Genomic DNA, 20,169 nt, shown 5'->3' with positions numbered 1-20,169 from the left:
GAAGGGATAGTTAGGCAAAGATCAGAAAAATGAACAGACAAAATGTTGTACTGAGGATAAAATAGCATCACATCCACTTTTGCACTAACACTGCCGCTTCCTGACTTCTAGAGTCATTCTTTCTATTCTTTTCTTATCAAGAATCATTTTAAGACCATAGAGTCATGTAACTGTAATTCTTATTCCTCTCCTTTAAGTAAGAATTGACTAACATCTTGGCCATAAGCTACCTGTGAGACTACTGGTTACCTAGGCTACTCCTCTCGGCATAAGATTGATTTAGATTACCTCTCACCTTTTCATTCATGTTTCTCAAAACACAGACTTTTAAGTGATTCTAGCATTACATGTTTATATCATTAAATGATTATGTATCATTTAATATAATACTTACTATAGTTTATTACTATTTATTATTCATAGTTGTCATATCTCTTAGTTAAGAGATATGACTTATTGGAAAAGGCCCTGATTCTGGGAAAGATTGAAGGCAAAAGGAGAAGAAGGTGGCAGAGAATGAGATAGTTGGATGGCAACACCAATTCAATCGACACGAATGTGGGCAAACTCTGGGCTATGGTGAGGGACAGGGAGGCCTAGTGTGCTGCAGTCCATGGGGTCACAGAGTTGGACCGACTTGCTGACTGAACAACAAAAACAACCCAAGTTATAAACCCAGGATCTGAAGCAAAACAAGTAGAAAATGATGTTTCTCTTAGGTATGAATCCCAGTATACAATAAGAAGAGTGTATATTGATTTATTTTTAGTGGACTGATTCTGTTAACAAAGAGAGTTTCAGCTAAACTTATGTTATCCGTTGCATTGAGCCTGGTAAAAGAAATATCAGTTGAGAAGCTCAAAGGCCAAGTATCTGTAAGAGATTTCTTCATCCGTGTTCACTATCAGCAAACATCTTAGATCCTAATCTTACTCTACTGTTTAGGATCAATTACATAATGCTAATGAAATGGCATCAGTTCTGTGGAGATATATACATAGTAAAAATCAATTAATGCCTTTGAATTGCCTTTTCTGTTTTAAGAGTCAAGGCCAATGACCAAAACCAGTCACCAAATGATTAATTTAACATGTTTGACATGAGTGGGAATTTTTTATAGGAGTCACACTAAGGCATCCTGAAAGTTATTAGTACATCTCTGAATTGAGTAATGACACAAAAGAAATGAGGATTTAGGCTAGTCCTGCAATGACAAGTTTAGAGTTCACCACCTCAGACATTTTATTCAAAAGGTACCTGAGGCAGAGTATTATTTTTCTGGGGACTTGCCTCATGAAACTCCAGATGGGTACATTGAAAAAGAGATGTACTTATGCTTTTAGAATGAAGGAAGAATGTCTTCTCATTTCATCCTAAATATAGCAGCAGCCTGTCAGTTTAGGCGGCTGTAACAAAATGCTATAGACTGGGTATCTTAAACAACAGAAATCTATTTTCCACAGCTTGGGAGGCTAGAAAGTCCAAGATCAAGGTGACAACAGATTTTGTCTCTGATGTGGACACTTTGTGGTTCAGGTAGCCACATTCTTGCTATTACCTCACATGAAAGAGACAGAGAATTCTGGCCTCATTCTAGTCTTATAAAGGTATTGATCCCATCATGGGAGCTCTACTATCATGACTGAAACCTAATTATCTCCCAAAAGGTCTAGTTCCAAATCCCATAATTCTTCCCGGGTGGTGCCAGTGATAAAGAATCTGCCTTCAATGCAGGAAACATAGGTTCAAGTCCTGGGTCAGGAAGATCCCGTAGAGGAGAAAATCCTAACCCACACCAATATTCTTGCCTGAGAAATCCCATGGACAGAGGAGCCTGGTGGCTTACAGTAGTCCATGGGGTCACAAAAGAATGGGACATTAATTACTTAGTAACTGGACAACAACAACATACAGCTTATAGCATTCAGAACTATAGAATCTTTAACTCATATTGAAATTCACATACACTAAAATAACTGTAGGTTCTGAAATAACTCATAAGAATTTAAGAGGTATAAAAAAGGCATATATATTACATAATACCTCATCCCATCTAAGGTAAAATTTTGAACTGAAAAACATATACTTTTAATACTTTGTTTTTTATTTGACCAAGCCAAACTACTGATAGGTTGCACTAATGGTAAAGAGGGCTCAGCTGGTAAAGAATCTGCCTGCAATGTGCGAGACCTGGGTTCAATCCTTGGATTGAGAATATCCCCTGGAGAAGGGAAAGGCTACCCACCCCAGTATTCTGACCTAGAGAATTTCATGGACTGTATATGTAGAAATCATATGGACTTAACAGAAGCAGAAGATATTAAGAAGAGGTGGCAAGAATACACAGAAGAACTCTACAAAAATTTTTTTTTCATTTTTTTTCTAAATATAAATTTATTTATTCTAACTATGGTGGGGTGATTGACCTCCAGTTAGAATAAATAAATTTATATTTAGGAAAAACAAAAGAAAAAAAAATATTTTCACGATCCAGATAATCACGATGGTGTGATCACTCACCTAGAGCCAGACATCCTGGAATGCAAAGTGAAGTGGGCCTTAGGAAGCATCACTATGAACAAAGCTAGGGGAGGGGATAGAATTCCAGTTGAGCTATTTAAAATCCTAAAAGATGCTGTGAAAGTGCTGCAGTCAATATGCCAGAAAATTTGGAAAATTTAGCAGTGGTCACAACACTGGTAAAAGTCAGTTTTCATTCCAATCTCAAAGAAAGACAATGCCAAAGAATACTCAAATTACTGCACAATTGCACTCATCTCACATGCTAATCAGAGAAGGCAATGGCAACCCACTCCAGTACTCTTGCCTGGAAAATCCCATGGATGGAGGAGCCTGGTAGGCTGCAGTCCATGGGGTCACTAAGAGTCAGACAGGACTGAGCGACTTCACTTTCACTTTTCACTTTCATGCATTGGAGAAGGAAACGGCAACCCACTCCAGTATTCTTGCCTGGAGAATCCCAGGGACAGAGGAGCCTAGTGGGCTGCCACCTATGGGGTCGCACAGAGTCAGACACGACTAAAGCGACTTAGCAGCAGCAGCAGCAGCAGCGGCAACACATGCTGGTAAAGTAATGTTCAAAATTCTCCAAGCCAGGATTCAACAGTGTGAACCATGAACTTCCAGATGTTCAAGTTGGATTTAGAAAAGGCAGAAGAACCAGAGATCAATTGCAACATCCATTGGATCACAAAGAAAGTACAGAAATGCCAGAAAAACATCTACTCTGTTTCATTGATTATACTAAAGTCTGTGACTGTGTGGATCATAATAAACTTTGGAAAACTCTGAAAGAGATGGGAATATCAGACCACCTGACCTGCCTCCTGAGAAATTTGTATGCAGGTCAAGAAGCAACAGTTAGAACTGGACATGGAACAACAGACTGGTTCCAAATCAGGACAGAAGTAGGTCAAGGCTGTATATTGTCACTCTGCTTATTTAATTTTTATGCAGATTACATCATGAGAAATGCTGGGCTGGAGGAAGCACAGGCTAGAATCAAGATTGCTGGGAGAAATATCAATAACCTCAGATATGCAGATGACACCACCCTTATGGCAGAAAGCAAAGAATAATTAAAGACCCTCTTGATGAAAGTGAAAGAGGAGAGCGAAAAAGTTGGCTTAAAGCTCAACATTCAGAACACTAAAATCATGGCATCTGGTCCCATCACTTCATGGCAAATAGATGGGAAAACAGTGACAGACTTTGTTTTGGAGGGCTCCAAAATCACTGCAGATGGTGACTGCAGCCATGAAATTAAAAGATGCTTGCTCTTTGGAAGAAAAGATATGACCAACCTAGACAGCTTATTAAAAAGCAGAGACATTACATTGCCAACAAATTCTGTCTATTCAAAGCTATGTTTTTTCCAGTACTCACATATGGATGTGAGAGTTGGACTATAAAGAAGGTGCTGAAAAAATCATGCTTTTGAACTGTGGTGTTGGAGAAGGCTCTTGAGAGTCCCTTGGACTGCAAGAAGATCCAACCAGTCCATCCTAAAGGAAATCAGTCCTGAATATTCATTGGAAGGACTGATGCTGAAGCTGAAACTCCAATACTTTGGCCACCTGATGCAAAGTGTTGACTCATTTGAATAGACCCTGATGCTGGGAAAAATTGAAGGCTGGAGGACAAAGGGACGGCAGAGGATGAGATGGTTGGACGGCATCACTGACTCAATGGACATGAGTTTGAGTAAACTCTGGGAATTGGTGATGGACAAGAAGGCCTGGCGTGCTGCAGTCCACAGGTTCACAAAGAGTCAGACATGATTGAGTGATTGGACTGAACTGAACTGAACTGAATAGTAAAGAATCCACCTGCCAGTGCAGGAGACACAAGACACATGGGTTCAATCCCCGGATAGGGGGAGTTCCCCTGGAGAAGGAAATGACAACCCACTCAATATTCTTGCCTGTAAAACTTCCATGGACAGAGTATCCTGGCAGGCTACAGTCAATGGGATCACAAAGAGTTGGACATGATTGAACACACACAGTATTTCTTTTTAAAGTTCAATAGGATGCTCCAATAAGGCTAAGTATTTATTGTATATATATGGCTAGAGTTATCTTTCAATACTTTGAACATTATATAATATTCTCAGAAATAGATCACATATCACATTCAATAAGAATGACAAAAAATAATTGAATTCCTATAATTCAAGAGCATAAATCTGGAAAGTGCAAATAATTCAGCTTGGATTTATCAAAATCAATACCTTGATAATCCATATAAGTTGTTAAATATCATCCCATGGATATAGGAAGAAGACATTAACTAAGAGTCTGAAAACTAAGGCTAAACATATAGAATGGAATATAACATTGAGGTATTTATTTGCATAATTCATGCATTAGGATCATATTGCCTCATTTGCATATCAGAAACAAATATTTTTTACACAAATTATCTACACAGCTGATGTAATTGTGGATGACATTTTATTATTATTATTATATAATCACAATTGTAATATATTCCTCTAAGCACAAAATTTTTGCAGCAGTTACTGTGATCTAATTTATTCTGTTTTAAAGTGAAAGTTAAAGTGTTAGTTGCTCAGTTGTGTCCAATTTTGTGTGACCCAGTGGACTGTAGCCTGCCAGACTCCTATGTCCATGGAACTCTTCAGGTAAGAACACTGGAGTGGGTTGCCATTTCATTTTCCAGGGGATCTTCCTGACCCAAGGATCAAACATGGGTCTCTTGTATTGCAAGCAGATTCTTTACCATCTGAGCCACAAGGGAAGCCCTTATCCTTCTCATAAATCGAAGCCTCAAAGTTCTAAAACTTGATAATAATTTTGAATTGATTCACCTCTCATAACTCCAAGCAAATTAGCAATATATTTTTAAATAACACAAACTGAGTCTTAAGACCAAGTAAGTTATTTTGTATTGATAATATTATTCTCACCAGTTCAGACAAGCTGAACCATTCTATCAAGCCACAAGGTTTTTGTTGCTGCTGTTACTTTCAGTAAGCACAATAGAATCCCATGAATGAACAACATGAACATTTTAAATAGAATCTTTTTTGGTTATAGAAATATAAATTTATTATTATTAATATAATGTTATATATATTATATAATAACATTATAATAATAGCATTATTATTCTTATGACCTTCACACACTGAAGAGTAATATTATTATATATTATTCTTATCTACTCTATAATACATTTGTAAGACACGTTTTAAGCCATAGAGTTTGGGGGAAATTAGTCTCATTGTGATTAGTACTACATAGGCCTTTCCCTACTATTCAGTTTTGGATATACAATATAGCACTTACTTTTTATAAATGAAGCTTGAGTGAATAATTGGCTAGCTAGCTAGATAGTTCTTTTTACTAGTACCTTAACACAGGGAAATTAAAATGATACAGCTTAATTCTTACATTAAAATAACAAAAGGTGCCTAATGACCTTTCATACCATTACCAAGTAAACGTTATTAATTAAGATGATAAAGACTTATAGAATATTTTAAACACAGATCTCATCATTAGATTTGCAATTTCAAGAACTCTATTTGAGTCATCCACCAAAGGATTATCAGACTTTGGGAAATTATTTTATTCTTACCAGACTCCCTGGAGACTAATATTATCAACCAGAATGTCAATTTACAGAATGTTAATTTATTGCTGAGAGAATGTTCCAGTGATGCAATTACTAAAAAATGTCATCCTAACAAATTCCTTCCTAGAATTATGCTATCTGAGAAATCAAATCTGAAAGTTATTTGAGAAGCACGGAATCAAAGCAATAGGAATTTCACAGACCTGAACTTTAGTCCAGTACTTTATGGAGACCTTAGAAAATTATCAGGGCTACACTACCAAAATTCTACCTTTTAACAAGTGGAATACCTGTGAATGTACCCCAACACAATAGCTATATCTATAGTTAAATCTTTATCTATAGTTATATGCATATTTACATAAATATAGATTTATATTTCATAAATATTTTAAAAATCCTTCACTATCTATATTACCATCTCATCATTTGATACTGTTCTTCTACCATTAAGAGATTCTGTCACCATACACTTATCTAGCTCATGGAAAAACTGCTAAATTAAATTACTTGACCCTGGTTGAAATTCTTAGTTCCTGAATATATTCTCTGTTATCACTGTCAATTACAAGCATGTTTCAGTAGGCTCCTTCCTGCCTTGAATTTTAAACATGACCAAATAGTTGCATAGCTAATTTCTATAGGCACCAATTATGAAACTGTCTCTGGTTTTGTCACCACAGTCTCTGGGCATGTGGCATGTGGGTCCTATAATTCTCATAACTCTCTGAGTACAAATTACAAGTAATCAGGCTCTTGAGAAGAAATGGCTAGAAAACTGTTGTTACAGTGAGTCTTTCTATCTCTTTGTACATACCACCCTTACAGGTTTAGCCACCGAGACAGTAAAAAGTGTTGGGAGGATTGAATCTGAGTGATTTTCCCTAAGACCTCTAAAACAAAATTTTCAAAGTGGATAACACTAGATATCTGGGATGCTGATATGTATGACAGACATTCCTATCACATCCTTAGAAATAAGCACCCACAGACGTACGCTCACAGTCATACCCACAAAAATACCAATGAAGTGTTCAGTATTCAAATAAATTAAGGTGATCCTGGGACAGACAAAGTGAAATAGATTGAGATCTAGAACCCTTTACTTCATGTTGCTGTGTTTGCACCTGGACATGCCTCTCTTTGAGCAACAAAATGCAAAGAAACTATACTGGACTGAAAATAAACATGTGCATAGCAGTTGTGACAGATCCTAGGCAAAAATAAAAAGAAATCAGGCAGTATTTCTCTCTTTTTTTTGGGGTGGGGTGGGGGTGGGGTGATCTCTTGGACTGTAGCCACCAGGCTCCACTATTCATGGAATTTTCCAGGCAAGAATTCTGAGCAGGTTTCCATTTCCTTCTCCAGGGGATCTTCCTGACCCAGGAATCAAACCCATGCCTCTTGAATTGGCAGGTGGACTCTTTACTTACTTCAGGTCAGTAGAGTTCAGTTGCTCAGTCATGTCTAACTCTTTGCAATCCCATGGACTGCAATATGCCAGGCCTCCCACTCCATCACCAATTCCCAGAGCTTACTCAAAATCATGTTCATTGAGTCAGTGATGCCATCCAAATATCTCATCCTCTGTCATCCCCTTCTCCTCCCACGCTCAATCATTCCCAGCATCAGGGTCTTTTCAAATAAGTCAGTTCTTCATATCAGGTAGCCAAAGTATTGGAGTCTCAGCTTCAGCATCAGTCCTTCCAGTGAATATTCAGGACTGGTTTCTTTTAGGATTTACCTACTTAGCACATCTCTAATTTCTGCTTTGGTAAATTTCAAGTATGTTGCCAAATGATAAGAAATTCATAACTGAGTTGTTTCCAACCTAGCAACTGAATTAACAATAAAGACCGATTTACAGAGGAGCAAAGTATTCAGAGTTCTTAAAACTCTGTCTTTCCATTTTAACTATGCTTTTAGGATGGCAATTTATGGTTTTGCACTGATTGTCAATTAGAATAGGTTACTTACTCCAAGGTATAAATTCATCTAATGTTAATACAAAAATTAAGGAATAATTTAGAACCAATATCTACAACATTGAACTTGTAGTATCAAGAAGGAAATTCTGAAAATTCTCTGGATATGTGTCCTCAGATCAACATCCTTACCAATATTAATGTTTCTTTTTTGAGTTCCCTGTTGACAGTCTAATCATTTTGTTAAAATTTCAGATCCCAGCCAAAGTGTGCTATAATAACTAGTTACACACATATGTACATACATACACAGCAACCATGTCTCCAGAAAGTCAATTTTATGTTTCCATGTAAATATACCAAATGAAAGATGGGGGGCTTTTAAGGATTATAGAGAGTTTAATAAAATATGTATTTGTTTATCAAATAGTAGTTAATAAAAACGTATCTCTGAGAATAAATAGTTATAATATCCTTATTATATGGAGAATATGCTGTGGATTCTTCTCAGAATTTTCTTTGGGAAAATATTATAAAACCAGTTACTACAGCCAAAATTTTTGTGCAAAATGTAGATGTTCACAAGATATACTGACCAAAATGTCTGAACTATAAACAGCTAAAACAACTACAACAGCACATTTTTTTTTGAGTGGAAAATCTAGATCATAAATATTCTTTTCTTTTATTTCTTTTACTTTTATTTTTTCTTAAACAAAATAATCTTATTAATTTATAAGGTTAGGATGGTCATCACTATTTCCTCTTCTTCAGTTCTCCTCAGCTAAAAGCTGACCAGTTTTTGAACTTTCTTCAATGAAATGCTAAAGTCAAAATTGATCAATTACTAAATAAATCAATACTTAAGACTCTTGAGAGTCCCTTGGACTGCAAGGAGGTCTAACCAGTCTATTCTGAAGGAGATCAGCCCTGGGATTTCTTTGGAAGGAATGATGCTAAAGCTGAAACTCCAGTACTTTGGCCACCTCATGAGAAGAGTTGACTCATTGGAAAAGACTCTGATGCTGGGAGGGATTGGGGGCAGGAGGAGAAGGGGACGACAGAGGATGAGATGGCTGGATGGCATCTCTGACTCGATGGACGTGAGTCTGAGTGAACTCTGGGAGTTGGTGATGGACAGGGAGGCCTGGCGTGCTGCGATTCACGGGGTCGCAAAGAGTCGGACACGACTGAGCGACTGAACTGAACTGAACTGAATCTCTCATTAGAGAGAAGGAAATGGCAACCCACTCCAGTATTCTTGCCTGGAGAATCCCAGGGATGGAGGAGCCTAGTGGGCTGCCCTCTATGAGGTCTCACTGAGTCGGACACGACTGAAGCGACTTAGCTGCAGTAGCAGCAATCTCTCATGAAGAACTAAATACATAAAGTTCTAGACTGAAGGCAGTTAACAGGGCTTCTCAGAGGCTAAGAAAGACAAAGAATATCCTGACTGTGCTGTGCTTCTAACCCTCAAAAACATTTGAGGTCACATCTTTTGATACTATTTTATGCATCCAAAGACCTAAATATAAAAAAGTAGAACCTCTTTTCTAAGAAAATGTCTAATCAGACTGAAGGGAGAAGGGTTAAAATTCTAAACTAGGCCATTGTGTTTTATTCCTGTTCTAAGAATTAACTGACCTCTATTTTAAGAGCTCTGGCTCCAATATTGTTCAATTACAACTGCCTTGAGGGGTAGGGAGACTCAAAAAGATTTGCATGAAGTTGTTCCTATTATTATTGAGATTAGGTCCCAAAATATATCTACAGGTAAATTTACTGACCCTGGAAAAGTCAGAGGTTCAACACACATAAAAGCCAGTAGCTGCTGCTAAGATGAATCTCAAGGGCACCAAGATGAACATGTGAGGCTCTTATCTAAACACAGAAAGTGAAAGTGAAAGTCAAGTTGCTCAGTCGTGTCCAACTCTTTGTGACCAGTAGACTGTAGCCCAGCAAGCTCCTCCGTCCATGGGATTCTCCAGGCAAGAATACTGGAGTGGGTTGCCATTAACTATAATGCAGACTGGCTTTCTACGTCTCCAGTAGTGATTTGGCATGGTCTCTCTAGAAGGTGGTTTTACCTCTGTACCCTTTAATTCTCCACTCCTCATCCCTTACTTGTTACCTAAGTTTATTCTAGAACAAATACGCATTTTGCTGTAATCTGATTCGAAGATTCAGATTAAATCACACACATCCTAAGAATACTGGAGTAGGACACTCCAGTATTGGAGTTTTTAGTATTGGAGTATTTAGTGGGCTTCCTCCAGGAAATCTTCCCAACCCAGGGATCAAACCCAGGTCTCCTGCACTGTAGGTAGATTCTGTACCATCCGAGTTACAAAGGAAGTCTAAACTTAAAGGAGTTACCTTTTATTTGGGAAACTGATAGGGGAATACACAATTAAAATACATTACATCTGTACCATGATGTCCTAGAGTCACATAAGAAGGGCAGCTAATCTCAACTGGAGAAACTTTGGAAAGGGTATGATACTTTGAAGAATGAGAAAGAGATACTTGGTTATAGGAATATGACAAAATACAATCTATAGTGAAGAACCAGCACATACAAACACATATGAAAATTAAAACAAAGTACAAAAAGAAAGTGATACTAATTTTTTAGGTGGAACGTGATTCAAGGTGGGGAAGCAAGGCCTGCAGAGAAGCCATATGATGAAGCTTAATTCTATCCTTAGCTAAATGGGAAACTACTAAAGATTTTGCATTTTGATTTTAAGCAGTGGAGCATCATGATCACTTGAACAGAACTATAGAGAATGAAGTGAATATGTAAGTTCACATTGAAATGGACAACTTCACTAGCAATCATATAAAGGTAAATTAAAGCAATGTAAATGACTTTTCACCCATCAAATAGAGAAAGATAATTGCAGAGGATAGCTCATAAAAATGCAGTATTTAAGCATGTGATTTGTAAATAAAGTATGCCAAATTTCTATGAGAATTTCATGATTATATGATACTGTGTTATCTTAGGGAGTTGCTGCAACTGCTGATCATCTTCTGAAGTGTAGACCCACTAGGAGCTGACACTGTGTGAGTCTAGCATTTCTGTTATAGGTTGATTATTTTGTCCTAAGACTATGCCTGCAATAGGGACACAGCCTTGTCATTTTCCTTTAGTCATAACTTGATGGTGAGTGAAGCACTAAAGGTTATGCAATTCCTAGGCTGGGTAGAAGCAAATAGGGAATATTTCATAATTAAGAAAGGCCATTATTTACTAACTATTGAGATTAAGAGGTCAAGTTTCTTATTAGCTTAAAAATTATTTCATTTATTTAACCTCATTGTATTATCTATAAACTATTTTATACAGCATGCATATCATATAATCTTTGTGATGATAGAGAAATATATATGTATAACCGTTAATGTATAAAATAAAATTCAGTAAATATCATTTATTAATATTATGTGATTATCTAGATAATTGCTACCTGAATAAAAAGAGGTAAATATTGAGAAAAGATATAAGCAAAGTATTAGAATCCAAAAATTATCCAACAAAGGATCTAGATAGAGCTTCAAATAGAAAATGAGCTAAGGTTGATATTGAAACAGAACAAATAAAAGGAAGATAAAAGTCAGTGAATTGGGGTTAATCCAGAAGCAAAGTGTATGAAGAATAAACAATCTATTTGCTTTTTATCCAGCATGCTGTTTGCTAGATAGCGGAACACATGAATGGATGAAGATAACCTGGTAAAGTCTATAGTAGAATAGTGATACTCAAGTGTTGCAAAATATTGAATATATACAAAAATAGAATGAAAGTGTCAACTATATATCTGGAAGAGAACAACTAGTTCTCAATCATCTGAGATACATGCAGAAAATATTCTTATCTGCCTCAATCATCTTTGTGTACTTTGTCCTGAGGAAATAGCTGAGCATTACCACTGTTAGGTGATTCTATGTCCATACTACAGTACTCTGGGGGAAATAGCTTGTTGCTGTAAATGTGCTTTGCATGCATTCCTGGAGAACACATTTGGCTTATAGAACACTTAATTCCAAACTTTTCTTCAAAATCTAGTATTTTGCAACTTTTAGGCAAAAATACTAGCTAATAAATATTAGGCACCTTTAAAAAGAAGAATAAATTAAAGTTGAAATACAATTTCTAGCATTTTTCCCAATGTTCCTTTGTCAATATAATTTATTCAGCATATTATTATCAGTTCCTCATTCTCTCACAATATTGCTTAGGCATGATTCTCAATATTAAAGGTAGGCCTCTCTTTAATATTGAGAATAATTTGTTTGGGCTGAAAAAGTTGGGCCTTGTACCATTCATCTTGTTTACTTCCTTCTAAGATTCTTATCTCTCTCTCTCCTACTGCCTTTGTGAGCCACTGTTTCTAACGTTAGTATATCTGACTATTTTGGCTGTCTAAAATGAAAACTAAAAATTGAGACCATTGGGCAGTATGTGTAGCAAAGGTTAAGAAGTCTGACCCAATTCAGAATCTCAATTTCCCCTTAACCATGAGGAATATAGCAATGCCTCCCCATCGCATATAGTCATTTAGCACATTTAAGTTTGGTGGTGGTGGTTTAGTCACTAAGTCACATCTGACTCTTGCAACCGCATGGACTGTAGCCTGCCAGGCTTCTCTGTCTGTGGGATTCTCCAGGCATACTCCAGAATTCTACTAAAATGGGTCGCAATCTCCTTTTCTAGGGGATCTTCTCAACCCAGGAATTGAACCCAGGTCTCCTGATCACAGACAGATTCTTTACTGATTGAACTATGAGGAAAGTAGATATTATTATTTATGGTAGACCTGGGAAATTCTTTGAAGCGACCCATATTTACCCTTCTTAATGTAGAAGCAAGAACACAGGATTTAGATGTCCTATTTCTGCCTTCTTTTTAGACATTCAATATTGCTTAATATATCTGAGTCTTGTAGTTAAAACTGTGTATATTATAAAACAAGAAGAGAATATCTGTCCTGAACCTTCCACAGAGATATGGTGGGTATTCAGTGAGATGAGATGTGCAATAAAATTTTTATATTGAAATAGACTGTGTACTAAAGTACTATTTAATTTTTAAACTCAAGTGGGTTTGACCTGTAATGCTTTTCTCCCCATAGTAATCCTTCCTCTTAACTTTTTTATTGGGGTAAAAATCACATAATAGAAAACATACTATTTTAACCATACCATAGTTAACTGTACAGCTCAGCGGCACTAAGTACATTCACACTGTTGTGTAACTCACCATCATCCATCTCCCAAATTTTTCACTTTCCTAAACTGAAACCCCGCCCCCATTGAACACTAACTCTCTATTCCCCTGCCCCCACCAGGCCCCTAGCATCTACCAATGAACTTTCTGACTCACCTCACAGTTTTCTTTTGAAAAATAAAATTTTTTATTTTATTTAGAAAAGAATATTTTCTTGAGGTAAATTCAGAGAAAAGTATCTAAAGATAATGAGGGAGGAGAACCTAAACAGAATCTCTGGAACAGTGGATAGTGACAGGTATTCAGCCATACTCCCATCAGGTCATTATTTTTGCTTATGTGGTGAAAGATTTTTATGTAATTATATATGCAAAGAATACTCAAACTTCATTATCAACTCACAAACTGTTATGATGAATGCAGAGCCCATTACATCCACTGGAAACTGTTCTGTGACATGCTGATAAAATACACAGCTTACAAGCAATGACTAAGGAGCCCGGTCCTGATCACACTTCTGTCCCATGACTTACTTCCACATATTTAATCACGCTTTTCTAAAGTGACTGACTGCATGGCTTAAATCCGACTTCATTAACAATTATTTATTCTAATTAAAATATTTCCATTGCATTTATTTTCTATAGTTTAAAATGAATATTCTTTTCACCAGTTTAGTGAACTGCCTAACAAAATCAATCTCTAATTTTTCCTAATTTGCCAAGAATTATCTATAAATGGCATGCTATCTAAGTTATTAATTATTTTCTACAAATATTCTAATGTATGATTGCTTGACCAATTTGAGATGTACTATTAAGGTTGACTGGAAAATACATATTAAAGAAAGGATCACTCCTATTATTGTTGCTGCTGCTGATGCCAATTCCCTTCAGTAGTGTCCAACTCTGTGCAACCCCATCGACAATAGCCCACCAGGCTCCCCCATCCCTGGATTTCTCCAGGCAAGAACACTAGAGAGGGTTGCCATGTCCATCTCCAATGCATGAAAGTGAAAAGTGAAAGTGAAGTCGTTCAGTCGTGTCTGACTCTTAGCGACCCCATGGACTGCAGCTACCAGGCTCCTCTGTCCATGGGATTTTCCAGGCAAGAGTACTGGAGTGGGGTGCCATTGCCTTCACCAACTCCTATTATTAGGGCATATTAAATGTAGAAAAGAAGTTAATGAAGTACATTCAGCAAAAACAAGACCAGGAGCTAACTGTGGCTCAGATCATGAACTCCTTATTGCCAAATTCAGACTTAAATTGAAGAAAGTAGGGAATACCACTAGACCATTCAGGTATGACCTAAATCAAATCCCTTATGATTATACAGTAGAAGTGAGAAATAGATTTAAGGGCCTAGATCTGATAGATAGAGTGCCTGATTAACTATGGACGGAGGTTCAGAACACTGTACAGGAGACAGGGATCAAGAACATCCCCAAGAAAAAGAAATGCAAAAAAGCAAAATGGCTGTCTGAGGAGGCCTTACAAATAGGTGTGAAAAGAAGAGAAGTGAAAAGCAAAGGAGAAAAGGAAAGATATAAGCATCTGAATGCAGAGTTCCAAGGAATAGAAAGGAGAGATAAGAAAGCCTTCCTCAGCCATCAATGCAAAGAAATAGAGGAAAACAACAGAATGGGAAAGACTAGAGATCTCTTCAAGAAAAATAGAGACACCAAGGGAATATTTCAAGCAAAGATGGGTTCGATAAAGGACAGAAATGGTATGGATCCATCAGAAGCAGAAGATATTAAGAAGAGGTGGCAAGAATACACAGAAGAACTGTACAAAACAGATCTTCATGACCCAGATAATCATGATGGTGTGATCACTTGCCTAGAACCAGACATCCTGGAATGTGAAGTCAAGTGTGCCTTAGGAAGCATCACTACGAAAAAAGCTAGTGGAAATGATGGAATTCCAGATGAACTATTTCAAATTCTGAAAGATGATGATGTGAAAGTGCTGCACTCAATATGTCAGCAAATCTAGAACACTCAGCAGTGGCCACTGGACTGGAAAACATCAGTTTTCATTCAAATCCCAACGAAAGGCAATGCCAAAGAATGCTCAAACTACCACACAATTGCAATCATCTCACACACTAGTAAAGTAATGCTTAAAATTCTCCAAGCCAGGCTTCAGCAACACGTGAACCATGAACTTCCTGATGTTCAAGCTGGTTTTAGAAAAGGCCAAGGAACCAGAGATCAAATTGCCAACATCCACTGGATCATGGAAAAAGCAAGAAAGTTCCAGAAAAACATCTATTTCTGCTTTATTGACTATGCCAAAGCCTTTGACTGTGTGGATCACAATAAATTGTGGAAAATTCTGAAACAGATAGGAACACCAGACCACCTGACCTGCCTCTTGAGAAACCTATATACAGATCAGGAAGCAACAGTTAGAACTGGGCATGGAACAATAGACTGGTTCCAAATAGGAAAAGGAGTACGTCAAGGCTGTATATTGTCACCCTGCTTATTTAACTTATATGCAGAGTACATCATGAGAAATGCTGGGCTGGAAGAAGCACAAGCTGGAATCAAGACTGCCAGGAAAAATATCAATAACCTCAGATATGCAGATGACACCACCCTTATGGCAGAAAGTGAAGAACTAAAGAGCCTCTTGATGAAAGTGAAAGAAGAGAGTGAAAAAGTTGACTTAAAGCTCAACCTTCAGAAAACGAAGATCATGGCATCTGGCCCCATCATTTCATGGGAAATAGACTGGGAAACAGTGGAAACAATGTTAGACTTTATTTTGGGGGGCTCCAAAATCACTGCAGATGGTGATTGCAGCCATGAAATTAAAAGATGCTTACTCCTTGGAAGGAAAGTTATGACCAACCTAGATAACATATTGTAAAGCAGAGACACTATACTTTGGCAGCAAAGGTCCGTCTAGTCAAGGCTATCGTTTTTCTAGTGGTGAAGTATGGATGAGAGAGTTAGACTGTAATGAATGCTGAGCATCAAAGAATTGCTGCTTTTGAACTGTGGTGTTGGAGAAGCCTTTTGGGAGTCCCTTGGACTGCAAGGAGATCCAACCTATCTATCCTAAAGGAGATTAGTCCTGGGTGTTCATTGGAAGCACTGATGCTGAAGCTGAAACTCCAAAACTTTGTCCACCTCATGCAAAGAGTTCACTCATTGGAAAAGACCCCGATGCTAGGATGGATTGGGGGCAGGAGGAGAAGGGGACGACAGAGGATGAGATGGCTGTATGGCATCACTGACTCGATGGACATGAGTTTGTGTAAACTCCTGGACTTGGTGATGGACAGGAAGGCCTGGCATTCTGCGATTCATGGGGTCACAAGGAGTCAGACACGACTGAGCGACTGAACTGAACTGACTCAAGTACACTTGGAAAATAATTTCATCTAACAACTTAAGTGAATATTTTAGTTATTTGATTGCCAGTATTCCATTTGCTATGAACAAATTCATTTGGATTAGTTGAGGTAATCACTAACATGGCAAAAATCAGGGTCTTTTGTTCAAATGATTCCAAACTACTGGCTAAGCCAATGTCTGAAATACCCATATCACATAGAACAATTTCTTGTGCTACTATCACTACTTATTTACTGTTTATTATGAATTATCATCTCTCCATAGAATCTTCACGAGTCAGTGCCCATTAATTACACTAGACATTTTTGGTCCTCTGTCACAATAAACAGCCTTACCAATTGTTCTATGTTAAGACAGTCTTCAAAATGCTATATTCTATTAGTTAAATATTTACTTCTGTTCACTTCATATTTCATTTTTCTTACAATCTTTGCCACTGCTTTTATTTAATCTAATAATAATTATCAAACATTACACAGTACATTTTCCTACATTTACTAAGGCTCAATTACTAATCCCTTTAATTATATATCATAAACATTAATAAGATTATTGAATTCAAAAACCAAATGTTCTATATTGAAAACTGCATTTACTCTACCACAGTACTCTTTTTCTTTTCCTCCTTAACTTGATTGTACATTATTTTCATTTCTCTATCAACTGTTGGCTCATCAGTGAAGATTCTGCCTACAATACAGGAGACATGGGTTCAATCCCTGGGTCAGGAAGATCCCCTGGAGAAGGGCATGACAACTTCCTCTTTCCTACAGTCCAGAGGGTCACACAGAGTCAGAAACCAAAAAGACTTAGCATGCACACATAGCACACACTTCAATTTTTATGTTAGTATAATTTGTAAGAATGAGTGTACATCATAAAATGAATGGACACATCTTGAAATTCTTATGTATACGGTTTCCCAGGCAAGCACAAATACATTTTTATACTCTCATGTGTGTGGGGATGGGGAGAGCGAAAGAGTAAGAAAAAGAGAGACAATGTGTGTGTGTGTGTGTGTGTGTGTGTGTGTGTGTGTGACAATGTGAAATACAGAAAGAAAAGGACAGGTACTAGTTTGTGAATATCCAACATGAGAAATCAAGTGAATTACAAATTACAAATTACTCTTGGAAGAAGATGCAAAAAAATTCTGATTTACTAAGAAAAAAATCAACAAACACAGGTAGTTGTTACCAATTAGCATAAAATTAATAGTTTCAAGGTATTTTAACAAATAGTACAGTTGATGAGCTTATTATTAACTCTGTCTTGTTGTTTTTTTTTTAATCTCCACCTTCACTATCACACATTGTAAATTACCATTCAGTGAAAAGTCACAGTTCTCATGTAGGTGATACTGTAATAAGCATTAAAGAAATAATTAAAATTGACCCTTCAATGTATTGCTTATATAACAGTGCAATTCTATGTTTATGTGTGTATGTGCAAAACACGCAGGGGATACACTTATTTAAGTGCATTCATATTTGCATAGACAGTTTTCTAGAAGCCAGTAGCTATTCTGAGAAATCCAAGAATCCTGTCAGCTGGTCTGTAAATAAAATCCTTAAAGGATGGCATATAAGATAATTTGAAACTCACTGTGGAAGGACTGAAGAATACTGATCGTCCATTCATCTGTTAATCTTCCTGCTTTTGTTATCTGAATACACTTGAGCTGATTTGAAGATTCTCTTGATTCAATCCAACAAATCGTATCTTCATTGTAAATAAAATCCAGTGTATGAATTTCATTTCCATTTATTGAGCTCAGGGTTGCCATCTTACTTCCATTAAGATAGAAAATCTCAATTGTTTCAGAATTTGTAATTAATAGCAAAGGTGGTTTATCTGTAGATTCTGGAATAAGACAGAAAGAGGAAAGTGAGTTGGGTAAAAGTCACATTTTTAAGATAAATTTGTATTACTCATTAAAAGTCAGTTCTATCTTTTAAATTTATCTTTAAAATAAAAAAAAAAAAACGTTTAAAAAAGTTTTTATTAGTAACCCATACATGCTCCAGTAACCATTTTACTTCTTTAAGGACAACATAGTCCACTGAACATTTGTATTCCTGATTTTCTTAGTCATAATGTGTTCTTTAAATCTGAGGATAATGTTATTTGCTTTCAATGCTGGCAAATAGAGGAAACATTATGAGAGCTTTTCTTAGGAATGATATGGATCTAGATTGACCTATCTATACAATGTTGCAGACTTGCTTTGTGAGCAAGAGCCACTTTTTTGAGGTGGATGCATTAGGTCAAAAATAGATTCTCTAAAGCAAAACATGTAAAGCTCATAGGCTCCTGTGACCTCAACCTCACTTGCTCCTTGACTGACCCCGGGAGCTAAACAATCACACATTTCCTTAATGACTAGATTATGGTCACGGCACCACTTCCTTCCACATTCCTTCTCTATAGTCAGGAAAATAAGATCTTGTGGTAAAAGAAATTTGTTCAACACCAGTTTTTGGAATATATCTTTGCTTGTGCTAGGTAAGACTGGTAATTTTTAGATAAATTTGAATTTAAAAGAATCTCAATTTATATTTATACATATATATGAAGTGAATAGTAAAATTGCTTGGACTGCAAGGAGATCCAAACAGTCCTTCCTAAAGGAAAGCAGTCCTGAATATTCACTGGAAGGACTGATGCTGAAGCTGAAACTCCAATACTGTGGTCACCTTATGTGAAGAAATGACTCATTTGAAAAGACCCTGATGCTGGGAAAAATTGAAGGCTGGAGGAGAAGGGGATGGCAGAGGATGAAATGGTTGGATGGCATCACCAACTCAATGGACGTGAGTTTGAGTAAACTCCAGGAGTTGGTGATGGACAGGGAGGCCTGGCATGCTGCAGTCCATGGTGTTGCAAAGAGTTGGACACAACTGAGTGACTGAACTGAAGAGTAAAATTCCATAAAAAAATCACTGTTGAAAGTTTAACTCCATTCAGAGTAGCTTTTGTTCTAAATAGGGAATAGGGGGAATTTTCAACTCCTCTTTTTTTCTCTGCCTTATCTCCAGTGTGTCAACAAATATCTTGGACTCTGACGTCAAACCTATCAGGAAGCCCACTACTTCTCAGTGACTACTACTAACATCCTGCCCCAAGCTGCCAACACCCCTCAACCAGATCATCACAATTCCAATGGTTTCTCTGCTTTCCTCTATGCCCTCCTCCTTCTGAGTCTTCTTCAATACAATAGCCAACTTTGTCTTTAAAATGTAAAAGTAGATCAAGTAACTTTTCTGCCCAATTCCTCAGAGGGTTTCCATTTCAATCAAAGTCAAAGTCAAAGCCTTATAATGGCCTATAAGCCCTATGTGATGTGTCTTATCATTAGGATTTCCCCTCATTTCCTTCATCTCTTTGCTACTCTCTCACTCTTACTTACCACAAACTGACTTTCTTACTGCCCATTGAACAAGATTCTGGATGGCATCCCAGAGCTATTCTTTCTAGAATAATCATCATATATTGGAATGGCTGACATGACATGC

At 37.0% G+C, this 20,169-nt stretch overlaps 1 protein-coding gene across 1 annotated transcript in view; it reads right to left on the bottom strand.

Moving 5' to 3' along the window:
- Positions 1-20,169, bottom strand: part of LRP1B (LDL receptor related protein 1B) — a 1,972,098-nt gene that overhangs the window by 1,165,391 nt on the left and 786,538 nt on the right. The window contains exon 6 of the mRNA XM_068968462.1: positions 18,260-18,517. Within this exon, the coding sequence (XP_068824563.1) occupies positions 18,260-18,517 (258 nt within the window). The remainder of the gene's footprint in view (positions 1-18,259; positions 18,518-20,169) is intronic.

The sequence above is a fragment of the Capricornis sumatraensis genome, chromosome 3, assembly GCF_032405125.1.
Source record: "Capricornis sumatraensis isolate serow.1 chromosome 3, serow.2, whole genome shotgun sequence".
Lineage (NCBI taxonomy): Eukaryota > Metazoa > Chordata > Mammalia > Artiodactyla > Bovidae > Capricornis > Capricornis sumatraensis.
The sequence above is the reverse complement of the archived record's forward strand: the minus strand, read 5'-3'. Positions and strand labels throughout refer to the sequence as shown.